This window comes from Arabidopsis thaliana, chromosome 3, assembly GCF_000001735.4.
Source record: "Arabidopsis thaliana chromosome 3, partial sequence".
Lineage (NCBI taxonomy): Eukaryota > Viridiplantae > Streptophyta > Magnoliopsida > Brassicales > Brassicaceae > Arabidopsis > Arabidopsis thaliana.
This window is the reverse complement of record NC_003074.8, coordinates 9,725,236-9,749,409: the sequence shown is the minus strand read 5'-3', so window position 1 is coordinate 9,749,409 and position 24,174 is coordinate 9,725,236. Positions and strand designations below refer to the sequence as shown.

At 36.1% G+C, this 24,174-nt stretch overlaps 3 protein-coding genes, 1 non-coding gene and 2 pseudogenes across 6 annotated transcripts; 5 read left to right on the top strand and 1 right to left on the bottom strand.

The window, feature by feature from the left end:
- The first annotated feature begins 307 nt into the window (after nt 1-307).
- AT3G26550 (Cysteine/Histidine-rich C1 domain family protein) lies at nt 308-2,580 on the top strand. The gene has a single exon (NM_113563.3). The coding sequence runs from the start codon at nt 370-372 to the stop codon at nt 2,413-2,415; it is 2,046 nt and encodes a 681-aa protein (NP_189287.1). The 5' UTR covers nt 308-369; the 3' UTR covers nt 2,416-2,580.
- A 177-nt stretch (nt 2,581-2,757) lies between these two features.
- AT3G26540 (Tetratricopeptide repeat (TPR)-like superfamily protein) lies at nt 2,758-4,868 on the top strand (the record flags this gene model as incomplete). The annotated part of the gene is made up of 1 exon (NM_113562.2): nt 2,758-4,868. The coding sequence occupies exon 1, from the start codon at nt 2,766-2,768 to the stop codon at nt 4,866-4,868; it is 2,103 nt and encodes a 700-aa protein (NP_189286.1). The 5' UTR covers nt 2,758-2,765.
- Nucleotides 4,869-5,205: 337 nt separating this feature from the next.
- AT3G26539 (uncharacterized protein) lies at nt 5,206-5,802 on the top strand. Its single transcript, NM_001338812.1, has 2 exons — nt 5,206-5,220; nt 5,582-5,802. Exons 1-2 carry the CDS (start codon nt 5,207-5,209, stop codon nt 5,679-5,681), a joined length of 114 nt encoding a protein of 37 aa, NP_001319648.1. The 5' UTR covers nt 5,206; the 3' UTR covers nt 5,682-5,802.
- A 477-nt stretch (nt 5,803-6,279) lies between these two features.
- On the top strand, nt 6,280-6,598 carry AT3G00450. The gene is made up of 2 exons (NR_143817.1): nt 6,280-6,328; nt 6,454-6,598. It is a non-coding gene; the product is annotated as an uncharacterized misc_RNA (transcript).
- A 7,270-nt stretch (nt 6,599-13,868) lies between these two features.
- On the top strand, nt 13,869-18,310 carry AT3G26530 (annotated as a pseudogene; the record flags this gene model as incomplete). The annotated part of the gene is made up of 8 exons: nt 13,869-14,726; nt 15,292-15,957; nt 16,039-16,566; nt 16,648-16,761; nt 16,840-16,920; nt 17,336-17,442; nt 17,520-17,604; nt 17,702-18,310.
- A 2,001-nt stretch (nt 18,311-20,311) lies between these two features.
- On the bottom strand, nt 20,312-23,663 carry AT3G26525 (annotated as a pseudogene; the record flags this gene model as incomplete). The annotated part of the gene is made up of 1 exon: nt 20,312-23,663.
- Between the last annotated feature and the right edge of the window lie 511 nt (nt 23,664-24,174).

Here is a 24,174-nt window from a genome sequence, read left to right as displayed (position 1 = left end):
TTTGCTTACTAATAGTATATAAAACTAAACTTTAGGGACAAGATCCGGAAGATACGGCCACGTCTAAGTTACCACTTCGTTAATAAACTAACCTAAGATTGGTTAATAATTACCCATCAATGGGACATTGAAGACTGTACCGCGATTCGAACTCATCCAAAAAAACAGATTATTCTTTTCATTTGCCTGTCACTCGAAGTCAATTATTTACCAACTCTTCCATAAGATATAATATAAAAAGACCAATCTTAGCTGTATTCCCAAGTTTTATATTCAAGATCAACTAATTATTGCTTATGTAATATATATGCAAAAGAAGAGAAGGAGAAAAAGAGTATTACAAAAATCCAAATCCCCATTGTTGCAACCATGAGTTCTGTGGGTGTATTTGATAAGGTGGAAATGGATGAGAAGTCATATTTAGTATACACATTAACACAAACAAAACACCCAACCTCTTCCGCCGTGGAGTCTAGTGGTGATGACCTTCCTCTCCAACCTCTTTTTTCTTGTCCCTATGCACGTATCAGATCTCATAAGTTCAAAGTAGAGAAGAACTATGATGGTGTTAACTTTTTCAACTTTCATCCATTCAATTCTTACCCTCACTTTCCAAGAACAAGAACCAGTTATCAACAAGGCGAATCTTTACTTGATTATGATCACCATAACATCTGTAAGTTCCCTGTAGTCCCTCTGTTTTGGTGCAACAATAAAACCCCTGATAGTAATGAATTCGAGTGTGGTGGATGTGAAGAGTCAAAGACTAGCAGAAGCTATTATGCTTGTCTTGAATGTGGAAACAAGTTTCACAAGCAATGTGTAGAGTCTCCACTTGAGATCAAACACCCTTCACACCCTTTTCATTCTCTTCGACTTTATAGTCATCCAACACATATGGTGTGCATTTGTTGTGGAAGACTTGTGTCTAACATGTTTTATCATTGTGTGACATGCGATTTGAGTATGGACCCGATTTGTGCTATGGAACCAATACCCTTTGTTGTAGACCATCCTAAAAGCCATCCCCACCCTATTACCTTTTTCCCTACACAAGCTACTTTGGCTTGCAATATTTGTGGCCTTGTTAAGATGCTTGATCCCACATACATTTGTATCCAATGTGTCTTCGTCATCCATAAAGATTGTATGGGTTACCCACATGTCATTAGAATATCTCGTCACCAACACCGGATCTCTTTTGCCTCTTCTCTACCATATGGAAATTTGTCTTGTGGGGTTTGTCATCAACGTGTTGACAACAATTATGGAGCATATTCTTGTGGTAAATGTGATGCTTATTTTGTTCATTCAAAATGTGCATTTCATAGAAATGTGTGGGATGGAAAAGAACTCGAAGGTGTATCAGAAGAAGATGATATAATAGATGATGGTGAGCCATTTGAGAGGATATCTGATGGAGTAATACTCCATCCATATCACAGTCACCATCTACGACTTGAGATCAGCAAAGTTTATGATGAAAATAAGTATTGTCGAGGGTGTTCTTTCCCAATCTACGAAGGCCAGTTCTATTCATGCATGGAATGTGACTTCATCCTCCATGAAAGTTGTGCAAATGCTCCACGCATGAAACGACATCCCTTACATCCACATCCACTTACTCTAAATGTTGCCACAAAGGAGCTTGGTAATAACGAAGGCGTATACCATTGTAATGTTTGTGGTCGTGATGGTACTGGCTTCTTCTATGAACATCATATAGGCGAAAGAAGATTCCGGCTAGACTTGAGATGTGCCTCGATTCGTGAACCATTTGAATATCAATGCCACAAACATCCCTTATGCATAGCTTCGGAGCTAGAGAAAAAGGTACGATGTCAAATATGCAAAGGGAAAAGCTATTCGAAATTAAATTGCATGGAATGCGATTATATTATATGTTTTCGTTGCGCTACCTTCCCATACAAGGTAAGGTACAAGCACGACAGTCATTTTCTTAGAATTCGCGATGGGAAAAAGGCAAGTGATGAACCAGACTGGTGTGAGGTTTGCGAAGGCAAAATAGAAGAAGTAAAAGAAAGAGAGTCTCCGTGGGACAAAAGACGAGAAATGCGATTTTATAAATGCAATGACTGTTGCACGACTCTTCATGTTGAATGTTTACTTGGGAGAGACATGTACATGAAACCTGGTAATAGTGTAAAAGATTACATTTCTAAGCACTCACTAGGAATTGAAGGTACGCAATGGACAGATGTTCGAGTCTTTCTCAACAGTTCGCTCTCCCGACCAATATGCACCGGATGTATGCGCCGTTGTCTATTCCCAATAGTTTTCAAAGGCTACAACACAATCTTTTGTTCTTGGGAGTGTATTGGATATGGCGACACAGTGTTTGAGCATCCAACAAGTAATCCTTTTTCCTCTATCGTAGAATTGGAGTTAATGTGAAGTATATTGATATTTCACTTTTGTTACTGTCGTAATTTTCATTATGAGATGTAACTTTGTTTTTGTTTTTTTCATTTTCTGTAATCTATTTTAATATATAGTTTTACAAGAAACAAATACGATAACTTGAAATTTGGTTAAGCATATGATCGGTCTTAGTAAAACAGCAATTGAAGAGTCTATTCGTTTTAAAAAAACACATACTTAATGGGCCGACACTAAAAGCCCATATTGATTTTAAACAGAAATTGAAGAGCCTATTCGTTTTAAACCCTAAACCCATAGTAGAAGAAATGTTGATGGGTTTAGTTTCTGATCTGTTAAAGTCTCAACCTTTGAGGTCATGAACCATGGCAGTGACCGGAGTTTCTTCTGCTTTTGGCCGTCTTTTCAAACAAGATAAAACCCACAAGCGTGTTATCGGCACCGGAACCAAACTTACAGTGACCCGTCAGATTCTTGAGCATCTCGAAGGCGGTAATGTCTCGAAAGCCGTCTCTGTTCTCTTTGCTTCTCCAGAGCCAGTTAGTTATTGGCTATACGAGCGTCTTTTCCGTTCTTGTTCCTCGAAAGCTCTTGTTGTGCAAGCCCGTAAAGTCCAATCTCACTTAGTAACTTTCTCTCCGTTGCCTCCGATTTTCCTCTTGAACAGAGCCATTGAGGCTTATGGTAAATGTGGGTGTGTTGATGATGCACGAGAGCTGTTCGAGGAAATGCCTGAACGAGATGGTGGGTCTTGGAACGCTGTGATTACTGCTTGTGCGCAAAACGGTGTCTCTGATGAGGTGTTTCGTATGTTTCGTAGAATGAATAGAGATGGCGTACGAGCTACGGAGACTTCTTTTGCTGGTGTTTTAAAGTCATGTGGTTTAATCTTGGACTTGAGATTATTGAGGCAGCTGCATTGTGCTGTGGTGAAGTATGGGTATTCGGGGAATGTAGATTTGGAGACTTCGATTGTTGATGTTTATGGGAAGTGTCGGGTGATGAGTGATGCGAGAAGAGTGTTTGATGAGATTGTAAACCCTAGTGATGTATCTTGGAATGTGATTGTGCGGCGGTATCTTGAGATGGGGTTTAATGATGAGGCAGTGGTGATGTTTTTCAAGATGCTGGAGTTGAATGTTCGACCTTTGAATCACACGGTTTCTAGTGTAATGTTAGCTTGTTCGAGATCCTTGGCCCTTGAGGTGGGAAAGGTAATCCATGCCATTGCTGTGAAACTTAGTGTTGTGGCAGATACAGTTGTTTCTACTTCTGTATTTGATATGTATGTAAAATGTGACAGATTGGAGAGTGCTCGCAGAGTATTTGACCAAACTAGATCTAAAGATTTGAAATCTTGGACTTCGGCGATGTCGGGATATGCAATGAGTGGTTTAACTAGAGAGGCAAGGGAGCTCTTTGATTTGATGCCTGAACGGAATATAGTCTCATGGAACGCAATGTTGGGCGGATATGTACATGCCCATGAATGGGATGAGGCACTGGATTTTCTCACTTTGATGCGCCAGGAGATTGAAAATATTGATAATGTCACTCTTGTGTGGATCCTAAATGTCTGCTCTGGTATATCAGATGTTCAAATGGGGAAGCAAGCTCATGGTTTTATCTACCGACATGGATATGATACGAATGTAATTGTAGCCAATGCACTTCTTGATATGTATGGAAAATGCGGGACCTTGCAGAGTGCCAATATTTGGTTCCGCCAAATGAGTGAACTAAGGGATGAGGTTTCATGGAATGCTTTATTGACTGGTGTAGCTCGAGTTGGCAGGAGTGAACAAGCCTTATCTTTCTTTGAAGGGATGCAAGTGGAGGCCAAACCAAGCAAATACACACTGGCAACGCTCTTAGCAGGTTGTGCGAACATTCCTGCTTTAAATTTAGGCAAAGCAATCCACGGATTCCTGATCAGAGATGGCTATAAAATTGATGTTGTTATACGGGGTGCAATGGTTGACATGTATTCCAAATGCCGATGTTTCGACTATGCTATCGAAGTATTCAAAGAGGCAGCTACACGGGACTTGATTCTATGGAACTCTATTATCCGTGGATGTTGTCGTAATGGAAGAAGCAAGGAGGTCTTTGAGTTGTTCATGCTTTTGGAAAATGAAGGAGTTAAGCCTGACCATGTCACCTTTTTGGGAATCTTACAAGCTTGCATACGTGAAGGTCATGTCGAACTCGGTTTTCAGTATTTCAGTTCTATGAGCACCAAATATCATATATCACCACAGGTTGAGCATTATGATTGTATGATTGAACTCTACTGCAAGTATGGATGCTTGCATCAGCTTGAAGAATTTCTCCTCTTGATGCCTTTTGATCCACCTATGCAAATGTTGACAAGGATAAATGATGCTTGCCAAAGATACCGCTGGTCAAAGTTAGGAGCATGGGCTGCTAAACGGCTTATGAATGATCATTACCTTCAGCCACCATGAATGACTTAAAACAAAGAAATTGTCTCCTGCAGTCATATCGGAGCTTATGCATTTAGAAGGATTGCAGACAAAATCCGTTGTCTTTCGAAGACCAGGAAGAGCAACGGGAATGAAGCGGTTGAAACAGGACGTGAATAAAATAGAGAGACATCATTTGTATCTCCTGACTCTCCAAATCATTTTATTTTCTTCGGAAGGTAATCACAAATTCTTAACTCTTCTTTTACAATTGCAGTTCTGTCTATTTGACTTTGTATACATTGATCACATTTTTTGTTTTCGTGATTCAGTTATCAGATATGTCCAAGCTCCAAGCTTACGATATAGCTTCCATCAAAATGGAGTCCATAAGGTAAAGTTATTCACTCTCATGTATATAGAGGCTATGCATTGTAGCTTGGAGCTGGGACATATCTGATAACTGATCACGATTTGGTTGTTCTACTCTAAGAAGTTTACAACTAAAACTTAACAAATTCATCATTGTGTGACTATGATTTAATATAGGGACAATGAATCAAGCTGTGAGCTATTAGCCTTCTAAGCTATATCAATGGTTTAATTGTGGCATTTCAATGCCGTGTTGAATTAGTAGTATATGTGGTTACATAATGTTCTTTAAATGTTTCATTTAGCGATACGAGTGCTCTTTGTGTTTCATGCTGTTCTTGTTCTATTGAGTAATGGTATTCAATATTCATGGTTGAGTGCAGGTCTTATATCGTGGCCTCCATGGACATTGATATTCCTGATCAAAGTGTAACAGAGATGAACTGTTTGTGTCTCGATCTAAAGTTAATGGGTCTTGGTTGAATATGGTAGTAATATATCTGGTAAACGGATCTAGCTTTACCCCGAAAAAGTACCAGCGTCGTGGTTCGCCAAAACCGAGCGCGAGTCTTTCGCATTGAAAGTTTGAAGGGTCGGATATGGTATGCTTTCAAGTGTTTTAATGAAGTTTGATCTCAAGTTTTCGCATTTCTGTTGCCAATTTATCACCATTACTTTGTGTAATATCTGTTTGTATTTTCAGTCTTTGACATTCAAAGAGGTCAGATGTATACAAGCAAGTCCTGAGACGAAAAAGATGTCCTACTTTTGTTAAAAAAAACATTTTCGATTCAGTATCCAAATGTAAAAACTTGTTTGATTTTTGTCTAAAACATATTGAACGTTGATATGGTTTTGATTAGTTAGACTCAAAACTGCACTACCTTAGTTTGGAATGAAATTACAGATTTTAGGTGAAGTATTAAGCTGTTTCCACTGTGTTTCATATCATTGTCAAGTTGTATTCCTAAATTGGAATCAGTGTAGCTGTTGAGGTATAAGTTGTCTCTGTTTCTCGAAATTCTGTGATCAGTTAGTAGAAATGTCAAACCAAGTTCTTTTGCCGTTCCGTGAAGAAAACAGCTACAAGCTTTGAATGATTCAGCTTCCATTAAAATGAAGTCCACAAGGTAGAGTTATTCACTCTCATGCATTGCATGTATAAATGAAGTTTGATCTCAAGTTTTCGCATTTCTGTGACCAGTTTATCAGATATATCATCACTTCTTTCTGTAATCTCTGTTTGTATTTTCAGTCTTTGACAATTAAAGAGGTCTGATGTATTACAAGCAAGCCCTGAGACGATGATGTATCTTCATCAAAACGAATCAGAAGACCAATAATCTGATGTCCTATACAAGTGTTAAAGTGACATTTTATTTCTATATAAGCCATTAAGCCAATGCAGAAACCTTTTCAATAAAGTATCCAAATATACAAATTAGGTGATTTTAATCAAAACTATTTAACGTTGATGGTTTTGATTAATTCGACTTTTAACTCCATGTGAAAGAAAAAAAAAACAAAAAAAAAACTCCATTGTACCTCAGAATGAATTACAAGAGTTGATTTTTATTCTTTTCTTTTTATTTATTTTTTAATATAAGGTTTTATGTTGTTAGAATATTTTCATCAATACAAATGTTTTTTTTTCTTTTCTTTATTGTATAAATTAGTACTTTCAATCGTATTTTTGAGGGTTTTATGCAAAAAAAAAAACTCATTCATTTTTGGAATTTTATTTTCCGTGTCCAAAAACTGCAAAACAATCTTATAAAGTTTAAAACAATTCACAATATAACTCTTTTTCGTTATTGTCAAATTTAAATTTTTTGATAAATTAAAGCTCTTGAAACGAGGAGTTCCATTATATCTTCAGAATTTTTAAAAATATATGTATGTGATCGTAAAAACTTTAAAATATATATATAAAAGACTATATTGCGTATTATTTTAATAATCATATATTGCGTATTATATGATTATTTTGTAGTTTTTGGTCCTGGATGGTAAACTTGCAAAACTGGACAATTTCGAAGTTTTTTTTTCTTTCGAAAAATCTATTCTCGAGGATATTCATATTTTAGTTGTATTTAGTTCCACTTACATGCATGCTCGTTCTAGTTCTAGAAACCAAAAAAAAAAAAAAAAAACAATTCTCTTTGATTGGTTTTGTTTTAGATGCCGCTATTCATGAATGATATCAATATCAAAATATATTTACTCAAATTCATATGAATGATTTTAAGCTCACCTATTTTTATTATAAATATATCTAAAGTTATACTTTTGGATCATTCCAATTTTCATTTATCAATACTATCTTTGTTCTCACACGGTAGTCATAATAAGATGATATTTACCCGTCACTACACAAAAATGAAAAAAAGAATGTGATATATGGTTGGAGATGGTTGTTCTGGATCGTTTGTTTTATTTGATCTGTTCGTTACCCATAAACTATATTTGTTCTGTTTAATTTATCTAATCATCCGCTATTACAATTTGATTGATCATTATATAAAATAACAAATATGCATATTAAAAATGAAAGAATAATAATATAGACTAGTCATCGCCGTTATCGTGACATTAATATTAAGTGACAATTACATACTAACCATTTCTTTTGGACTAATGCTGTTTATTGTACCTATTATTGTCGATCCTACTATTATGGATCCATATACCAAGTCATTCTTAGTATTCTAATATCATTTGCTGTCCACCACGTATACATAGAAGTATAAAACGTTATCTGTTTGGTGATTACTATTATTTTTTTCGCCTTCCTTTAATTTCATCTAAAATATATTTGATAAAAAAAGGAAACAAATTAGTATTTTACGTCAGCAAAATATATTTAATCAAATTTAAATCCAACTCGTAATAAAATATATAGCAGTTTTAATATAAATTTCTAGTACTGTTGGAACATAACAATCTGAATGATAGTAAGTATTTTTTTTATCACCAATAATCATATATATAGCATGATATATATGATATTGTTTCAATATGTTCTAAAATATAAATGATAAAAGAAAAAAATAGGGAATATTATTCTTCGTCAACAATATACGTTAAATAAAATTTAAATTTGAGTTGTGATAAAATGTAAAATATAAATTTCTAGTATCGTTAGAACATAACATTATATAACCTTAATAATAGTATAGAACAAATATTTCACTAACAATCATTTGCACCTCCACATGTGTATATCGATCGTTTCAATATGTTTTAGATGTAATTGCATAATACTGACATATTTTAAGATTTCTAAACCAAACAATTACGGTGAAAACACACACCCATCAAACTACAAGAAACAATCATAAAATAATTTAAACATTTAATTCATATGAAGAAAAGTAACTTTGGTTCCAAAACAAAAACCGTCTTCTACATTATTATATTCATTAGAAATAATTTAACATCTTATAAAGTAGACTCAACATGTACTGTATTATAGAGATTTGTTGAAATTTCTCGAATCAATGATTGATAAGGAAATCACATATATAAACTTTTGTGTTGGACAAAAAAAGTGAGTGATATTTTTAATAAGTTAATAACCCATAAGACAAGACCACTTCTACAGCATTTCTCGTGTCTTCTATATAAATAAAATAAGGAATAAGTTGTGAACTAGTCACTTTTTAAAACATAATTGACAAAATAGGCAGTTCACTATTCATAATTGGTGAATTAGTCACTCTCCTCTTACCCCACTAATCAAAACATCTATTATACTCTATAGAAACAATTATATTTACCAACATGCCACTGTGTTTGGATCCATATTCTTCGGTAGTTTTGGGTGGGAGAGAAATGTGTGGGGCCTTAGTGAGTTATGATTTTTAAAAAAATATCTTTTTCTTTCTTTATTCCATATTCCCACAAAGTTTAATAATTAAAATTCTTTTTAATAAATTTTATTTTTCTAAAATTAATCATATAAATAAAATTTATGTTTTATTCTCTATCATTTGATATGCATTTTGTTTAATATTTTTAAATTTTATATTATAGGGCACTGTACAAAAATATAGACTATTGTACAGATATAAACTAGTGTACAAATATAAACCATTGTACAGATATAGACCACTGTACAAATGATGCATCTGTACAGAAGATACTTGTTTGTTTAATAGTAAATTATGATTTCGTTTAACAGATGCATCAATCTGTACAGTGGTTTATATCTGTATAGTGGTCTATATGAGTACAGTAATCATATATATACATTAGTCTCTATATATACAGTAATTTATATCTAAAATTTTTTTAAGAAGTATAAGTTTCCGAATAAATATTCTTCTGTACAGTGATTTATATCTGTACAGCAGTTTATATCTGTACAGCAGTCTATATCTGTGTAGATATTATTCGTATAGTGCTCAGTAATATAAAATTTAAAAATCATTAAACAAAATGCATATCAAATGATAGAGAAAGAAACATAGATTTTTATTTATATAAATCATTTTAGAAAAATAAAATTTACAAATGAGCATTTGAATTACTAAACTTTGAGGGAAAGAAATATAATAAAGAAAGAAAAAGAAAATTAAAAAGAAAAACCTGACCCACATCTCTTTCTCACACGCTATATCTCTTTCTCTTTCTTTCTCTCCTCAACCAAAAGGATCCTTTGGTAATTTTCAAAACTCCCACACTACCCTACCACACAAGCTATTACACGCTCTTCTATTAGATAGGAAAAGTGAGTTACCTGTTTCCCTAATTATAAATAGTAACCTGCCCTATTTCATAATTAAGTTCAGAAAAGTGACTACTTTGCCAACATACCCATAAAATAAACAACTCTAGTTTTTCTAAGCCCTATCTAAACTTTAAAGAGCCAAAAATGTACACTTACACGTGGTGCACGTATACGTGACCGTGACCTTTTGTTTTCTTGTTTATTAGCTTAAGAACGTATTAGAAGTTCATAAAATGATTAAATGCTCTCATTATTTTTTATATTTGGAACTAATATGTTAGTTATGATGCATAATGAAAGCATAAGTTTTGTTAGCCTCATATCCTAAAAGCATATTCTTCATCTCAATTTTGTAACGAAGTGGTCAGCATTATTTTTGGCGTTAAGCGGTCTAAATTAATCAAAATTCTTTTTCTGATCATTCAGTCAAGTTTTTTGTTTGTCTCTGTGTACCTATGTTTATTTCTTTCTAACAATGCCTTAGCTAATATATAAACCGAACTTAAGCTGCTGACACAATTATTAGTCCAGTTCATATATTAAAATGATGTAGTCGTTGCAACATGACAATAATTTATGGAGCCTTGTAACTAATAAAGCATATAGAAATATGACAATATATATTTTTGGTAAATTAAAATAATTGATGTTCCATTTTAGGATCCACATTACAGTATCGTTGAGATTCAGAAAAGTGAATAGTGTTTACTACATCAAAATTCACATTTAAAAAAAAAACACATATACTATACCATTATTGGAAGATATTTTTCAAATCATCAAGAGAAAAATATGTACTGTAGTTTGTTTTTATTACACAACAACTATGATGGGGTACAAAGCGATAGCTTTCTTAGCTCGAAAACATTCAATAAAGGAACGTACTTAAATATCAAAAAAATTATCAAAAATTTTAATATTTGATAGTATTATCTACAACATTTTAATCTCGTTCGCTTTCACACAAACAGTTCGTTCAACACAAACCATATTTTCCGCAACGTTAATGTCAGTTCTAAGATCACCATATTTTTTATAATAAAAGAAAACGATCACCATATTTTATGCATGGTGTAAACAACTTTAAAGGCTATATTCGAATTTCACTATATTTGATTTGATAAATTATATCAATGTCAATGTCTGAGAACTTGAGAGGTCCAAAATCCCCACCGGCCATGGTGTCAGGCCGGCGATAATGGAGAAAAAGCTCCACAGGCCCGTCCACATTATTGCGTTCTTGTTTAATAATTAGTTTGATTTGACAATGTTCAATAATAATGTTTTGGTTTCAAAACAATATTTATCTAATGCCAAACTTCCTTGTTTTTTAAAAAATAATTAAAAAAAATAATAATTACTGGTTAGATGATAGCCGAAAAAAAAAACCATTTGGTGACAAATAAGGTTATCATTATCAAAGAGTGATACCAAGATGAGTAGATGACACATAACTTATAATCACAATCGAATTTATAATCTACCATGACTAATTAAACCAAACTATATTTCTTAAAACTTATACTTATTCAAAAACATTATTTTATATATAAGAAGATTGAGAGAAACAAAAGAAAGACATATATAGTTTTTTTTTTATGAAACACCAAAAATCGAGGTATTCTACTGCAATGCCAATAATGGTTGATCACTAATAATAATAGTAAAAATATTTTATGGATTTTTAGGAATCAGTATAAATTTTAAACTTAGGAATCTCTTAATTAAGAAAAAACAAATCTACAAAAATTAGATAGAAAACAAAAATAGACCAGAAAAAAAAACATGGGGGAAATTAAGGAAAGGTTAAGGTCATAAAAGTGGAAGGGGTAAGGACAGGCTGGCACTTGTGATTGGTCAGTGACAAATCCAGCTGTAATCCATTCACTGACCTTATCTCGACCGACACGTGATCAAAGTGGATCCTACATCATGTGGCATCTCCTTCATTAACTGTCCCTAATCGTCGCGGTTTGAACCAAACCGGTTTGTATATTGGTCTGGTTCGATGTTATAATGGTCTGAATTGTGACATGTAGTTATTTATTTATTTTGAATTCCTTTTCCATTATTCTTGTTTTTTCAAACTATTGTTTTTAGAAATAGTAACCATTGAGATAGTACATATATTACCGTTAAAGATTACGAATTAAAAAACTAACATTTTGCATCTTTGATTTAAATTATGCAATTAATGGACCACTAATCCATTTTAAATTATTGGCTTTGAATGGTAACCCATTATCAAACCGTTACAATTTATACAGTTTACAGTTTTGAAAGTTATCATTTACAAAAACTTTATTAAAATCATTACAAAAAATTTTACTCTCCATTTTATTGTACAGTATTCTCGTACACTTCATTTTTTTACAGCTTTACAGTATTTCGAAAAAACTCATAGTTTCAACTAACAACTAAAAAGTTTGTACAGTCATGTTTTACCAATCGGATCCATTATTGTGAAAACTGGGAACATAAATGACTATTTCTAAAGTCATATCCATATTTTTTTTTTCTTTTTATTTTTTATTAATAGAAATCTAATTAAAATTAATTTAAAATGATCATTTGGTTCATAGGATATGATCTTTCTTTTTTTCTTTTTTTTTGGACAAGTTCATAGGATATGATCAATGATGTAATAGATAGCAACATTATTTAGTTTTCTTATCAGTATCAAAGAGAATAAAACTGGTATAAGGAACAAAAATACAATCCCTTTCATCTATTACATAATTGGTACTGTATACTATACAAAAGATATATCCGACCATTTTAGAATTGGCAATCTACTACAACTGGTAAACATGTAACTATGATAAACAATTCAACATATATATTTAGTATGTTAACATTTCCCAAAAATTACTTTCAAATATCTGTAAAGTCCAAAATCTTTTTTTGTTACAATTCAAATTGCAACGAATGTAATATTGGTGTTCTCCAAATAAAAAACAATTTAGGCCTTGAATGTTTTGTAGATTTTGTAAGAGTTTTTGGTTTTTGTTTTTCAAAAACTTGTTTTCATACTAATCAAGATTTTAAAATTTTGGTTTCCCTACAATTTATAAAAACTATTTTGTTGTAATTTTCTTTTCATGATTTTAGTTTTTTAGTTCTCCTAAAATTTAAAAAATCTAGTTTTTACTCAATCAACATTATTTTTCTCAAAAATCAAAAACCAAAATTTTGGAGTTTTTTAAACAAAAATATAATAACAAAAATCTAAAACTAAAATCTAAAATCTATAAACTAAAATCTAAATTCAAAAACTAAATAAAAAATGAGCATTCATTCAGGACCTTAATAAAGCCGATTAAAAAAAGGGTATATGCACTAGATGACCATGAAATCAATAATAATATAGAAACTAACTATGAGTCTATAGTGTCTGTCGGAGACGTATCTGAAATTACCCGCAACCCCCTATAACTGTGTTCTTGGTTAGGGGACATATAGGTGTATAGGCGTATGATTGCAGAAATTTGAATTTTGAAAACCTTGGTAAGAGCAATGCTGTATGTGGACGCAAACGATATAGATTTTAATTTCGAGAAATCGATTTATTATCGAATTTTTTGAAATATCAGGAGCTCCAAAAAAAAACCTAGCGCCGCTTCATTTGCTGGTTTTCCGAGAGGAAACGTCTTCCGTTCTCTACCCATAGATTCTGCAAACTCTCCGAATATCTATTTCAAATCTATATTGTTTCTCATACATATCGTTTCTTTAGATTCAATCTCGCAGTTAGGCAATCAATTCCATCGGGCTACAGGTAATTTCACAAATATATGCGGTTTAAGCTATTCAACGTTCTCGATCGCCATCAACTTCTTTATTTCTCCAATCTATATTCCGATTAACTGAAATCTTAGGTACATACTGTTTCTGATTTATAAACTTCTATTTTGTGCAGAAAAGGGTTCGACTTGTAGATGATGAACAACTCTTTACCCCGTCGATTGTTTAGGTCTGGATCCGAGCCCAACGGTGAGAGAGTGCAGTCCTACAGTGAACTGTCTTTGATAGATGACATCGCTAACGCGTTAGATGCGGAGGACATGAAAATTCTCCGGGAATCTCAGTTTGGGAAATTATTTGATTTCTCCGAAAGCGCCGCGTATTCTGGGAAGCTTATTCACTTTTTGCTAACGAGGCAGCTTGTTGTTAGGAAGAAACAAGAAATTTGGGTAATTTTCTCTGGATCCCCTGTTCGGTTTTCCATTTCTGAGTTTCAAAATGTTACCGGTTTGAACTGCGACAAACCGCCTCGTATGAAAGAGAGGAAAGGGAAACGAAAATTGGCGCCTGGCAAGTATTGGTACAGCCTATTTGACCGCAGTGATGTATCTGTTGAGTGGGTTGTTGGCAGGCTGAAGAAGCGAGTGGTTCAAGATCAAGGAATTCGTTTACGTTACGCTGTGCTGGCCTTGATTGATGGCGTTTTATGCCCAACCTCGGGTAGAAGTAAAATCTCTCCGGTCCATGCGGACATGGCAGAAAATTTAGACATGTTTCTAAATTTTCCTTGGGGGACTATGTCATTCCTAATGACGTTGAAGAGTGTTACTGCAAGGGGAGCTGATAAACTTATGCGGAAATCTATCACCGTTCAAGGTTTCCCACACGCACTCCAACTTTTGCTACTGCAAAGTGTTCCTCGAATCAGAGAATTGCAATTCCCTGAAGCCGTTGAAGATAGTGACTCAGAAATGGAGGAAACAGATACGGAAATTGAGCGCTTATGGAGTTTGAAGTTGGATCTTGTTTGGAAAGTCGACCGGCAGTCTCAGGTGAGCAATGCATCTCTGCTCTCGTAAATTAATTTTCATATGCTCGTTTTTATCATGAAAACCTCTTCTTTTCCTATCAAAAACATACAATTATAGATTCATATCATTCTGTGTAAACGTGTAGCATGTGGCTTAGGTTTTTAATATGTGTTGATTTACTATTTGTTATTTATATCATGATTTCTGTATAAATTGTATGGTTTTAAATCTGATCACAGTTTCTTTAGAATAATCATAACATGGCTGTAAATGTGTAGCATGTGGTTAAGTTTTTTTTTAATATGTGCTGATTTACTATTTATTATTTATATCATGATTTATGCAAAAACTGCATGGTTTTAAATATGATCACAGTTCTTTTTAATAACCATACCCTGTTACCTTAGTAAGTCACGTATGGCGGTATGCATTACAACATCTGGTTATATGATGAAATAACATGTTGTTTTTAAGGAGCACATGGGTACATAATCTATATTTCACTGTTAGTAACAGTATAAATACTTTTAGTACATGTAATAAAACATAATATCATGTGGCTAAAGTCTAACTCTTTGTTTTTCAGATTAAAGTCGTTTCTATTTGGAGTGGAACACCGACTGGTGACGCTTTCAAGTCAGGTTGGGTCGAGGACGAAGAAGATCTATCTGTTGACTACATGTTGCAACTAATAAAAGAGGAGCACATATTCAAGGGGTCCATGTTTTCAGGTGGTGTTGTCCCTGATTCGCTACCCGATGAAAGGAATGACAACAGTGATGTATGTAGCACTTATGATTGTGTTGATGAGGATACCATACAACCTGATGCTTCCTTGCCTGGCTCTTCTAAACCCCGTAAAACTAAAGGGCAGGTTCACATACCAGATTCGATTAAAAATTACATTGACATGAAAGACAAGCGTATGGAGTCGCGTATGTTGAAGGCTATAGCTGATTCAGAGGCTAGATTGAGCAGCTTGTTGAGGGAAAGCCATGGCAGGAAGAATAAGCGTCACAGTGGTCCTAAGTCAAGAGATGTGGGTGAGGGATTAGGTGGGAAGAAGGGATCCTCCCTTGTTGTTTTGGATAATGGCAGGGTAGCCCAGTCGAAGGAGAACAGTGGTTCTGGATTTATTGATCAAGTCTTAGGTGAAGTGATGCATGATATTAACGACGCAGAACCTACACAGACTACAACCCCCATAGGTCGCTTATCCCCACCGACTAGGCCTGGATTGCGTAGTTCTCTGGTATACGTTTAACAGTTTTGTAAATATTCTGTATTTTATGAGAGTTCTTCCTAATTCAAGTATTGTTTTCATAACAAACAGAAACGGAAGAGAGGCAACAATGGCCCAACAGCAGCCACCATCCTGACGCCAGCAGTAGACAACAGTTCAGCTGAAAAGTCTGTTTCTGCTGATAAACATGTATCCCCTGAAGCTGTCAATATCAACAAAGTTGGAGGGGTGGTGACTGATACCACTGAGGATGAGTCAGCTAGAGATGGGATTCATGACATTGGCTCTTCCACTCTGCCGGCTAAAGAATTAGACGATATGTTTGCGGAAAAGTCTGTTTCTGGTGATAAAACTGTATCCCATCAAGATAATATCTTGGTTGATGCCCCCGGTGATGGGATAGGTGGAGAGGGCCTTGATGATATCCAAACTAGCCCTGATAAACCTATTCCAGCTGCAGCGAGTCATACTCAGTGTTTGCTTCCTCCTCCCACAGACGTCAATGAGTTCTTTGAATCTGAGCCCAGCCTCCCTGATCCATATGTGGTGCTTGTTGACATGGATGGTGTTGCATACAATGTAGGTCAGCCAGAGTTGCAGTACACCATCCCATGCATAGTGAGTTCAAACCTTCTCATATAGTTTTTATGTTTTTTTTTTTCCGTGTATTGGCTCTAACGTCTGTTGTTTGCCTTGCAGATAGAGTCTGATTTGACTGCCCAATGTAAGTCAACCCCCGGGCCAATGGTTGATGACGGTGCTTCAGATAAAGATGGAGAAGGACTTGCTGACCCACCTGCTACAGCCGATAATGTTAGATCATATAATTCATTATTTTTTACTCTCGTTACCACTAACAAACTAATTACATGCAACTGTTTCTTATTTTAGGCCAATTTAAGCCAAATGCCGATGATATCTGAACCGTCCCTGCCAGCCCCAACAAATGATATTGTGGACCCTGATGGCAAGGTTGCATAAATGCGTTTAGCTAGTGTTAAATATGGATTTCATAGTTTTGTGTTAGGTCTAGTTTGGGTGCATGAATGGTTAAGATATTGTTAAATATGGATTTCGTAGTTTTGTGGTAGGTCAAGTTTACTTATTCATGGTTTTTAAAAACAAAACACTGGTTTAATATGCACACGGTTATATTTTGCGATACATCATGTATTTTCAGCATGGTTCAGGGTTTTACCTAATATAACAAAAAAATATTTAAAAAGTTTTGTCATATTGTAAGTGTTTTGCCCGTACAAACATCAAGGTTTTAGAACAAATTACATGCCATTAAGTTTAACACAGAATGTTTAGGATTATGCAAACTCTAATTTCCTGATTATTAAGATAACATCTGATTTTCTAATCACGTTTACGTTGCTCACAGCTCCAACATGAATCCGTAATAGCCTCTTCCACAAGCGGTAGGTCTGTTACTTTTGGGCATGATGTTAGCCGTAAGAACAAGATAAATCGCTTATATGGCATGTCTGGGTATTAATTCCAACCTTATGCTATTTTATTTTGTTTGACTCATATTACTTAAAACTTATGCATATGGCTGTTATTAGGGACATTGATTTTGGGGCTTGTCGAACACTTTCCGCCATTGAGTTGCGTGAGATTGTTGAGTTCAAGACCGTTGTACCCAAAATGGTATGATAAATATCATGTGGGTAAAAAAGATTACATAGTGCTCTATAAACATAGGGTTTGCCTTAAACACCTAATATGCGTTCTACTCTATTTACAGGTTATGGACATCTTCATTAATAGCATAAGGATTAACTGGTGTGCAAATAATATCATTGAAAAGCACCAAGCCGTTTCATTCATTGATTCAACATTTGTGGTTGAATTATCCAAGCATTACCCAAAATTCGTCAAGTCTGCTGATAAGGGAATGTATGGGTTTGATCACGACCTACTTGAATGTACCCCTACAGGTTCTGCTGTGGTCTACATTCCATTTCTCATTGATTTACAGCATTGGGTAGGGCTTTGTGTTGATATGAGTGCAAGGATCATTAGCGTCCTCGACTGCTATACAGGATTATGGCGTGAAACAAAATTGAAGAAAGTGCTTTTGCCCCTTGCTGAAATGTTACCATATCTATTTCGATTTGCTATTAAAATGGCTGGGGAAAAGAAACTTCGTTTGAAATCTCTTGCGGTTCACAGAGAAAATGATATTCCACAGGCAGATTCTGTAAAATATTCTGGAGTCATGGCAGCTCGTTTAATTGAAGCCCATGCCAATGGTGGGATTCAGGCTTGCAAAGAAGTGAAGCATGCTGATGTGGTGACTGCTGCTAACAAATATTTCATTGCCGGTTTTGAATTAGCTAATGGGATTGTCTGACCCAAATGTTCTAGTGTGTTTACCTTCTATTACCTGACTCTGTAATATATTAGACACCTAACAGTTGAGTACCTAATGTTCTTTCTATGCACCTGTTTTGTGTAGTAAACATATGTCACTGCAATTCTAATATGTACCGTGCGTTTTATATTTACCTCATGATTCGTTTAAATATAGATGCATTCTAACTGTGGCTTAGTTGATATTTAGGACTTACCCGGTTGTAAACTTTGCAATAATAATGACCCGTTTAAAAATATTTTGGATTATACACCTTAGACAGATTAACATGATCAAAAAGTCAATATAAAACATGTAATATAGGTACATATCACGCCATTTTAATGTAATATCGTTATTTGACACCATTATCATAACGACTAACACATTAGACATAAAACATGTACTTTTTACAAACAGAATGTGATTTATAGATGCTACGCGGGTTAATATAAAATAACAGCATATTATTTTAAAGGATGCTTCCCTTCTGGTTACGAGATTTCCACGTTGGGTGCAGCTTGTACCATCTAACATCGCCGACAGAATTCTTTTGAACAAAAGAAAATGTAGCACTCTTCGCATCTATTATATATGTTGTGGATTGATACACATGGAGGATGGGCCCCATTCCATGTAAGCTTGTAAGCTGTACCATGGCGCACAGCCATTCGTTCAAGAGCTGAAAATAAAGAATCACCCATAGCTAATACTTCGGCCCAAGGTAGGGCAAACAGTTGTTCAGTGAAAAATTCACCTAGCTCCTTCTCACCACCACAAATAGACAACATAGCCATAACAAACAGCGCCTCATCTACCTTGTTTACAGCTTTAAAAATGTGTTTTTTTGCCATGACTAAATCTTTCTCCCAACAAGCATACCTTAGCCCTTCAAGATAATGTGCTTCCGGGTTATTTGCCTCCAATGCGTCGTCAAATTGTTTTCTGAACAGCCCACCCACCCGCATGAGTACTGGATTCTGACGATACTGTCTCATTTCTACCCTTGCAAGCATGTGTAAGTAGGCCGAAGGACGTTTTATTATTGACGGAGATGTTGATAGCCAATATGTATATATAGTCCAATATTGTTAGTGTATATATTCACTCATTTATGTGGCGTAGTTGGGGGGTGAAATGTGTGGTGCAGAAGCACTTATTGGGTTCTGAGAAAATAGTCGAAGTGGCATAAGGAATCCTATGTGGAACTGTTCAACTCTCGGTGCCCGGTTTTACCTCACGCAATTGCTAAACATCACATGTGGTTTTCTCGAATAGCATCTTATTTTGATTTATGGTTGGAATGATTTCATCTTGTTGGAATCCTTGACATAAAATGTCAGTTCATGATGGCTGAACATTTTTATGGACTTTAATTTGCCAGTAATGGTGCTATATCTATTCGTTATATTTGTTTCATATATTTCCTCATTTAACCCCTTGTCTGTGGATCTGAATTTTACATTACACCACGTATTAATAATTAAACACTCGCGTCTTTACTTAATATCATGAGTCTGTTTACAAAAGGGGGAACATAAAGTTTTTTTCTACACAAAAGCCAAAAAACAGAACATTATCCTTTGTCCGTAGAAGGTGGTCTTCTATACGGCACTTACTGGAATTGGGGTCCCTTGATTGCATTCTCAACGTAGCTTTTAGTTGCCACCCTAATTGCCACATCTAATTGCTAATATGTACATTATACCAAGTGACCCTTCCTTTTACATAATATCCATATGTGATGGACTTCCCCTTGCTTATATAACACAACATATAACTCATGAAGAAGACGCGAGACACAACACCCCCTGCAGATGATATTATAAAAATTGTATGAACGTTGTTTCTATCTATAGCATGATACGGTATAAAATAACATTGTACCTTTATATGGGCATTTTGCACGTGGCGCGATTATGGCCGGCGCCTGTGCAACGAGAACAACGTGTTACTTGTCGCTGGGGACACTGAGATGAAGATTGAGCAATTGTTAGGAATTTAAAACACTAAGGGTGTTACAGTAAATTCCAAATGTATAACGTTTACCGTGAATTCCCCCCTTGAAGTAATTCTTTTCTTTTTCGGCCGTCCCGATGGACGGCGCGTGGCTGGCGGGAAGAGGCGGAGAGAGGCTATTGGTTCAGGTAAAGCGAAAACGTCACCAACCTCGGGTACAGGTTTTATGGTACCTAGGTAAGACATTCTCCAGCTTTCAACAGAATATTCCGGCGCCATCAGTCCTTGTATTGGAACGCCTTCAGCCACTGCAGCCGCTATTGCGTGGGGGCAAGGCAAGTGAAGCAAATCAAATGCTCTACAGGAGCATGTGCGTTCCATAAGCTTCACGTGGTAGACACTTGCGCCTTCCTCCCTTATCTCGTAATCGTACCTGTCAAGGCGATGAACCGCAAATCGGACTGATTTTTCAAAGTTACGATGAACAACTTCTCTCATCTTTGGTGGTAGAGGCGATGCTTCGGTTCTAGCTGCCTCACGCCTCATAGCAAACCAGGAAATTAATGTGGTCCGAATGAACTCTAACAAGGAAATGATTGGTAGTTCACGGGCTTCTTTCAAGACTGCGTTCAAAGACTCCGCCACATTGCTAGTCATGACGTTGTATCTTTCCCCAAGGAAATAAGCGCGTGTCCAATGGCAAAAACCAACAGATTCCAAGTATCGTGCGCAAGCCGGATCTAGTCTTATCACCTCATTGAAATATGTATGAAATTCACAGATCCGGAAAGCCCTCGCAGCTCTTGACACGTGGAACAGCAAGTGTTTCTTCTTATATGAGGTCGCTATGTTTCGTTGCAGATGAACAATACATGCCCCGTGCTTAGCCTTTGGGTAGACCTGCATGTTAACATGTGTTATACGTATATAGCAGGGCATATTGGTAGATAGCATGTGTTCTAAAATAAATAAGAGCCATATGCTGTATATAACATGTAACATTTAAAATTATCAATTTTAAGGATTACCCTTCGAAGACCGGTATAAATGGAGGAATGTCTGTCTGAGACGAAGGTCAGGTTATCTCCATCCGGTATAGCGGTGCTCAAAACACGGAAAAACCATTCCCATGCGTCATCGTTTTCGCTATCGACCACGCCAAACGCTATGGGAAAAACCTGGAAATTAGCGTCTTGGCCGCTGGCGGTTAGGAGGCATCCACCGTATTTGCCTTTCAGGTGGGCACCGTCAATAACAATGACTCGTTTCATGCAAGAGAAACCTTGAATCGATGCGGCGAATGCTAAGAACATGTACTTAAACCGGTGATTACCCTTTCCATCAACCTCTGTCTTTAGATCAACAATTGAACCTGGATTAGCCTCGCGCAGCACATGTAGGTAGGCTGGCAACAGAGTGAAACTATTCGCAGCTGATCCTTGTGCACTATCCATCGCAATTTCTCTTGATTTCCATGCCTTCCAATAGGAAATTCTAACTGAGTAATCGGTCAATAGGATGCGTTGAAGGTCAATAGCCCTTGGCCCCCGACTGTTGCCCGCATATTTAGACTGAATTATGCTGCCTATGACCCGCGTTGTTGCTGCTCTGTGGTAATTACTCCTTTCTTCTACAGTGCAAGTGTGCTCGAGATTAGCACTTCGAATTTGGTAATTGTCAGAATCCTCCAGCTTGACGATGTATACACGCCAAGGGCATGTTTCAGAAATGCAGGTTAAAGTCATTAGTTTCTTGCAGGAACGATCACGACGGAAATGGAACCGTCTATTAAGTGCGTGAACTGCTAATTTGACATTGCAATCCTGTTTATTTTTGAATACCCGGCCAACAAACAGTTCATCACCTTCGTAGACCACATCCCGAATTGCTAATTCCATTCCGACGCGGCCTACACAACAATAAAGTTCGTGTGTTATTTACACTGTACACATGTTGTGAATGTAGAAAGCATGTATTTGTATGACTAAATAGTAACACTTTGACCAACATAATATCTATATCCCATGATGTTCAATATTAAAGCATGTTACTCTATATTTTGATTAGGGATATCTCAGGGATATCAACGTAAATTGAAACCATGTGTTGGTTTGTAAGCATATCATTATATTACATGATATTAAATACAATTTGTTATTTAAACTAAACAAATATGATGTGGATATTAAGATTGTATTCGTACGACTAATCAGGAATTCAGCGAAATTAAATTTTTATTGCATGGTATTTATACGAATAACATGTTACTCTATATGACGGTTATTATTAGAACACTCTTGCAATATGTGTTGTTCTTAAAAACAACATGCTATGTAATTGGTACCTTCTTCCCCTTGTTCGTCTAGGGTTGGCGCTGCATCCCTGTTGAAAGATGCGAAGTTAAGGCACATGTCTTCAAGAGCCTCATGCAGAGGTACCGCGAGATCCAAGTGTACACCTAGAGGTTCCACCAAGTTAGTTGCGGAAGGCCCAAAAAAATTGCACTCCTTAATTGTCTCGCCCCCGGGATAGTCGTTTTCGTCGTTGTACGCTTCCCCTTCACTGAGAGAGTCGTAAGATTCAGTGGCTAAATTAATTGACGGTAACCCCAGATTTTTAAGTAAATCTGCCTCAACAACAGTTGAGTCTTCTTCCTGCGTAAATAGATGTCTTAGTACTGTAATGGTATATTCGAGTGGCTGAATTTAATAAACGCAGAATATTTTACCTGATCTCCATCTTCAGTCGCTGTGTCCATACTTTCAGTCGTTAACATCGGGGAAGCTGCCTCAACAGCTGGTCTCACAGGGTGTTGTTGTACGTTGGTAGAAGAGTCTCCAACGTTTTGACCTTCTGTTTCCGTTGAACGCATCCAGCGGAGGACCGCCTCGTCATCCATAAGCCTTTTCCACACAACGGACTCGTAGTTAGGTGATCGTTCAGCGTTGACGTATAAAGGTGATTTGCCTTTATCTGCAAATCCGTAACTTGAAGTCTGACTTGTTCCACCATCTTCGGAACCATCATCCACCGTTTGCTTGGAGACAAACAAACTCAAGTCCTCCAACTCAAAACGCATAGCTAGAAACACTCCCATTGTCTCCTCTGAAGTTATGCTTACTGGCTTCGTGCGCCCACCAAAGGTAGTTTCCATGTCCATCCAATCAGGCCATTGGTAAGTCAGGTGTAGTGGGCCTTCAACGTATTCCTGTCCGTACGCTTCTCTAACAAGCTGGCGCACAGATGCTAACTTCTCCCCTTCCCCAATGCTCAACCTCCTCACTGCATTATTGTGATTGGATATGAATAACCATGTTCCATCAGCTCCGATTGCCCAGGAGCCACTCACCGTCCTGACATAACGATCGTCGGTTATTTCGGTTATAACCACCATCGGTACCTACACATTAATAGAGTTGCATTAAATAGAGATAAATCAACCATGAGTTTTTTAAAAATAGCAACAAACCCGACCAAAAGAACATTCATTAATTGCATACCAAAACAGAAATGATCGAGTTCTTCGATGTTGTTGGATACGTAGTGTGTGCTTTATAGGAAGAAGTAGAGGTGTGAGAGATGATATCTTGCCATCTTTCTTCTTTTATAGAAAAGGTTAACTTTGTTTTTTAGGGCTACAGTAACTAAAGATATTTCTAGTAACAGTTGCTTAACCATTTGCAGCCACGCGAATTTCAAAACGGTATGATTTCCCTCCCAACACCCGAGGGAGGCGTGAAGCGACAATTCACGAATGTCAAATCGAAGTGGTAAGCGTTCTTTATTTGTATTGCATGTTATCGTCAAAATAACCAGGTGATTTACTTAGTCTTTGCTTTACACATTTTCGTGAACCGAGGTAGTATATCTTCTGCCCCCACTTGCCTATTCGTAATCTTGACGTC

Coding starts and splice junctions, on each gene's coding strand:
- AT3G26550 (NM_113563.3), top strand. CDS start 370: ATGAGTTCTGTGGGTGTATTTGATAAGGTGGAAATGGATGAGAAGTCA.